This window comes from Impatiens glandulifera, chromosome 7 (genome assembly GCF_907164915.1).
Source record: "Impatiens glandulifera chromosome 7, dImpGla2.1, whole genome shotgun sequence".
In the NCBI taxonomy this organism is placed as follows: Eukaryota; Viridiplantae; Streptophyta; class Magnoliopsida; order Ericales; family Balsaminaceae; genus Impatiens; species Impatiens glandulifera.
Genome location: NC_061868.1, coordinates 35,902,654 through 35,907,594, shown reverse-complemented (window position 1 = coordinate 35,907,594; position 4,941 = coordinate 35,902,654). Strand labels below are relative to the sequence as shown.

Sequence of the window (4,941 nt, the reverse complement as noted above, 5' to 3'; positions counted from 1 at the left end):
TAAAAGAAAATTACTTATAACAATAAAGATGCAATCATGGGTTCTTTCGACCAATACAAACCAAAAGTACAACATCTTGAGCAAAAAATATCCACTCAATGACATTTAACTTGTCTAACCAAGAGAAGCCAATATGAACAAAGAGACTAGTTCTAAGCTCAAATCAAAACAAGAATAGTGATAGTACTTGTTTTAAACTAAGGGAAAAAGTATCTCCATTCATCCATTTTTTACCTCAAAATCTTACCAGCCTCATAATCAACTACCAAAATGATACATCAACTTACATTTTCAAGCTCTGCCTCATTAGCTTCACCTGCTTCTTGGGCTGTGCAGGTAATGCAATAATTATCCCTTCTGGTATCGTTGCAGAAAACTTCGGTTCTCCATCATTCATCAATTTGCACTTTGGAGGTTTCCCTTGAGGACGAGTAGCTGGCAACGAAATCCTGGCCGTTTCTAAAGGTTTGTCTTCATTGGATTCATGTGGCAGCAAAAACCGAGTATACTTCCTTTCTCCTCCAAACTGGAAGGCCTGCCAGGGAATGAAATATATAGCAATAATGTTTTCATTAGAAATGATAAATTACTGTAATCATATGACAATTTATAAGTTAATTTTGTGTTTGGTAAAATGAAATCTCAATCATTATCAGATTTCAATTTGGATCATGATTCAATTAATACACCATTTGGAAACACTTTTTCTAGATCCGCATAGATAACTTCTCAATTCAATAAAGATCCATAAACAAAAAAAAAACTTTTTCCTCTGATGAACATAACAAATATAGATTTTTCTGATATAAAACAAATTGAGACCAAGTCAGCTGGTATTTACCTCATTTCTTTGGGTAGGGTTTATAAATCTTGCAGGTCTTTTACTCCTTTGTTTACGAGGAGTTGGACATTCTAGAGACCTTTGGTCCAAACAAAAAAAAGATTTGCGCCTTTTACCCTTATTACGTTGCCCACGCCCTAACTGTAATAAATGGAAAGTCATGTATGAAATACATTAAAAAGAACATTGCAGCAATTATACAGTGATAATGTCGTTGCAAAGCTTACCTGTTCTTCATATCCCTGTGAACCATCGGGTTTATCTAAATTCGGACATTTAAACTTAAGTATAATTTTCGGCCTGTGATGTTCCTTTTCCATTTGAAACACACCCATTCCCCAATTTTTATTCAGTTTGTGTACTTTCTCAGCATTATTCCTTTTAGGGGATAGAACCTGTTTACCATGTTGTTGCTCCCTTGAATGATCTAGGGTGAGGTTTGTCTCAGCTGGATCTTTAGGTAGCATAAAGAGCATTTCATCGGTAATTACAATTTCGCCAGTCTCACAAAGATTTCTTAAGTGATGCCTAAGAATAGTAGAATGAGCCCATGGCAGAGTCTTGTACTCAGTTTTCATGAAATTCGATATTGCCTCTTCTGAAGAGCCCGTTTCCTCATTTAAATCCGTTATGGCTTTAAGAATCATCTGCACAAAACACACATAATCACATTCAAATCAAATCATATAAATCATCCCATTATCATCATCATTAATTCCTGCACAAAACCCAAATAATCAAATCATTTATGTACAATAGAGATCCCCTTATTCTACACAATTCAGTTCAACTAGGTAAAAACTATCTCAGTTGGATTTTATCAATTCGATTAGAATTAATCAATTCAAATCGCACTAAAAACAAATCTTATGGAATTGTGTGGACTATGTTATGGTGATTTGTTGGAGTTTGAACTCATTTAAAAGAAATCAACAAACTCTTCAATTACTGCTCTAAAATCTGTGGAATGAAATAAAATATATGTATATATATATATATATATACCAAGAAAATAATGGCCATTTGATTTATCAAATTAAACACCACTTAACAAGACCTTATCTAGATCAGTCATATCTAGATTACTCTTGACCTCAACATATACATCCCCACATTTCCTTTCACTTATTCATGTCTAAATCATTCATATATGGCATTTCGATCTATAAGCTGTCTTATATAGAATGATATCATCTACAAACAAGTAAAATTACATAACTAGAAGTATAATCTTTCATAATTTCATTTAATAAGACTAATACTAAACTAAAAAGATGAATACTATTCTATTAAATAAGAAAGATAAATATTCTGCTAATAAACTAAACAGATAAATATTATTCTATTGAACTAAATAATATTATAAATTGTCCGCACGTGAATGGCATTTCAGAAGCAAATTCTCCATCCCTTATCAATATTCTTTCCTTAATACACAATCATCTCAAGTGTTGAAAAGAATAATCCTTGAAAGAACAATAATCCTTGGGAGTTAACTATACTTCTAATTTAAAATATAGTCATTAATACTTGATGGATCGAGACTAAATTGAAATGAGATGGATCAGAATTAATATAAAAATTATATCATCAGAAGAAAGGCATCAACTTTCATGGCATATTTTTATCAATGACTTTGCATTATTTAAAATTAAACAATGATTCTTACATTATTTCTTACATGAATGAAGAAATGTATATGGTGCCTCGTGAAGGATACACTGCAACAGCTATAGGTCAAAATATGTAAGCTAAATAAATGTTTATATAGGTTAAAACAAGCATCTTGTTAATGGACCATTTCCTAATTGTCTCACTTAATATGGGTTACCACTATCATCCAAGGACATTATCAAACAACATGAAACAAGTTTTATTGTATTACTTGTGTACGTATACACGGAATGACATAATAACAAAAATATTCAAAGTTAAAAATTATTTGAATGGAGTATTCCCCATATGAACCTAGATAAAGCAAAAGATTTTTTGGGTTTCAAATTTGTAAGTATAGATTAGATTGTATGCTAATCAAATAAAATACATTTGATATATTGGCTGATACTAGTCTAATGGGTGTTAAACTTGCTAAAACTTCCCTAATAAAAGTTTTTAAAATATAGATGGATGAAAGCATGAATATTTAGTGGAAGCACTACTTTATCTTAATTTCACAAAATTATGCTAATACATACATGATCCTAGTATTAAACATTGAACTTTTGTATTGTAGGTTGTGAAGCACCTATAAAGTTCTACATCTATTTTGATTTTTCTTTTTAATTATGAGATGAATGTTGAATGTTTCTTAGATGATGACTAGCTACCTGTTCAAATACTAACTGTTCTAATATACTAGCTGTTGTAATAGAAGTATATCAGTTACTCTTTACTCTGTGAAGCCTATACAGTGGTAACGGAAGAAACAATCAATTCGTCTGTAGAGGGTTCATTTGAAAATCTATATTTGCCAATCTTCTCATGTATTTGGATAATAAAGTTAAGCTTCCAATTATTTTATGGTGTGATAACAAGGCATTATTTCACAGTACAAAAGTCTCATATTTCACATAAACGAAACATCTGGACATAAAGTGTTTAAAGCTAATGATCAATTTATAAAGAAGATTTCAAATTTGTAATGCATATCTATTCAAATACTCAATTTGTAGAATTTTCACCAAGAACTCAGCATTCACAATTTCATCTCTTACTCAGTAAGATGGAACATAAAGGGTGGTTGATGTTACTAACTGTAAACAAATTAGCACTATAAAGCTTGACTGATTTAAGTGCTTTTTTCAAAATAAGGAAGGAATTTCATCTCCCTAGTAGATTAAACATTTGTTTGAGTGAGGAGTTCATCAACCACATTCTTCTCCACCGCTCAAAGTCGCCAAATATTGGGTTAAATGGATTGGATGGGGATATATAACAACAATATCACGGATGATTGAATATCTCTAATATAGTGGAAGGTCTATGGAAATAAATAAAAGAGTTTTAGACGGAAAAAACTACAAATTTGAAAGACTACAAGGAGTAATGTTGCATGCATTGCATTTACTTCGATCCGAGAAATGAAGATGGATCTGCATGAGGCATGAGAATTTGTTTTATCAACTAAACTTTCTTCATTTATTTTTGTTTATTAAAAACTCATTTTTGTAAAGTTTGAAGAACAACTTACATTCCTTTTTACCTTTTAAAAAAATGGATAAGAAGGTTGATCAGATTTTTATTCTCAAGGAGTATGAAACAGCTCAAAAAAGTGTTAAATCATGTCAAACATCAATCTGTCAACTACACCAATGAAGATAACTTTGTGACTCTGCAACAAAGTTGAACTCTCTTTAGTAGTCTCAACTTAATCCCACTATCAACATCTACTTTGAAAACTGACTAGATAAGTTCATCGTCTCTTCTCCATAAGTTATTATACTATTACAGGCAGAATCATATAAGAATCATTTCATTGTTTCTTATAAACTAAACAAATCAATCAGCTAAAAAAACTAAAACCCAATTTAATCCACATTAGACAGAAATTATTTCTTGATAATACAATCAATCTTCCTTGCATGCATATATAGATATTGAGAAATCGAATTTTGCTAATAAAATAACCTAAAACAAATAAGATCTGATCTAAATAAACCAAATAGATAAGGATATACCGATGCATAGGTGGGATTATCAGGAACATTGCGAATTGCAGGGAATAACTCCCGTAGTCGATTCTCAATACGAATCTTCCTTGATTCCGGTACATCCTCTTTATCAAGACCAGCTGCTTTCATAACAAGGCTTTTGAAGTTCTTCCAATCTCTTTCTTCCATCATAAATCTTTGATTTTTCCGTCCGCTCCGGAAATAATAAGTAGTAATTTTTGTGGGATTATGATCGTCGCCAGCCTAAGACAGATAGATTATATTTCCAAGAACATCACCGCTAAACCCGAAACCCTATGCACCATTCAGCACCGCTTGCTGACAGATATATATTAATGGCTTTTTTCAGGTTTCCGACACAGAATTATTATTACAGATTTTAAACTTGTCTAAATTTTTAATTCTACAAAACTTGACCTCCAAGTTTAG

General features: G+C 31.5%; 1 protein-coding gene across 1 annotated transcript; it reads right to left on the bottom strand.

Moving 5' to 3' along the window:
* LOC124909813 lies at window positions 1–4,680 on the bottom strand. The gene is made up of 4 exons (XM_047450449.1): window positions 4,519–4,680; window positions 1,069–1,488; window positions 842–982; window positions 1–535 (listed from the first exon to the last, which is right to left on the bottom strand). Exons 1-4 carry the CDS (start codon window positions 4,678–4,680, stop codon window positions 284–286), a joined length of 975 nt encoding a protein of 324 aa, XP_047306405.1. The 3' UTR covers window positions 1–283.
* Window positions 4,681–4,941: the final 261 nt, after the last annotated feature.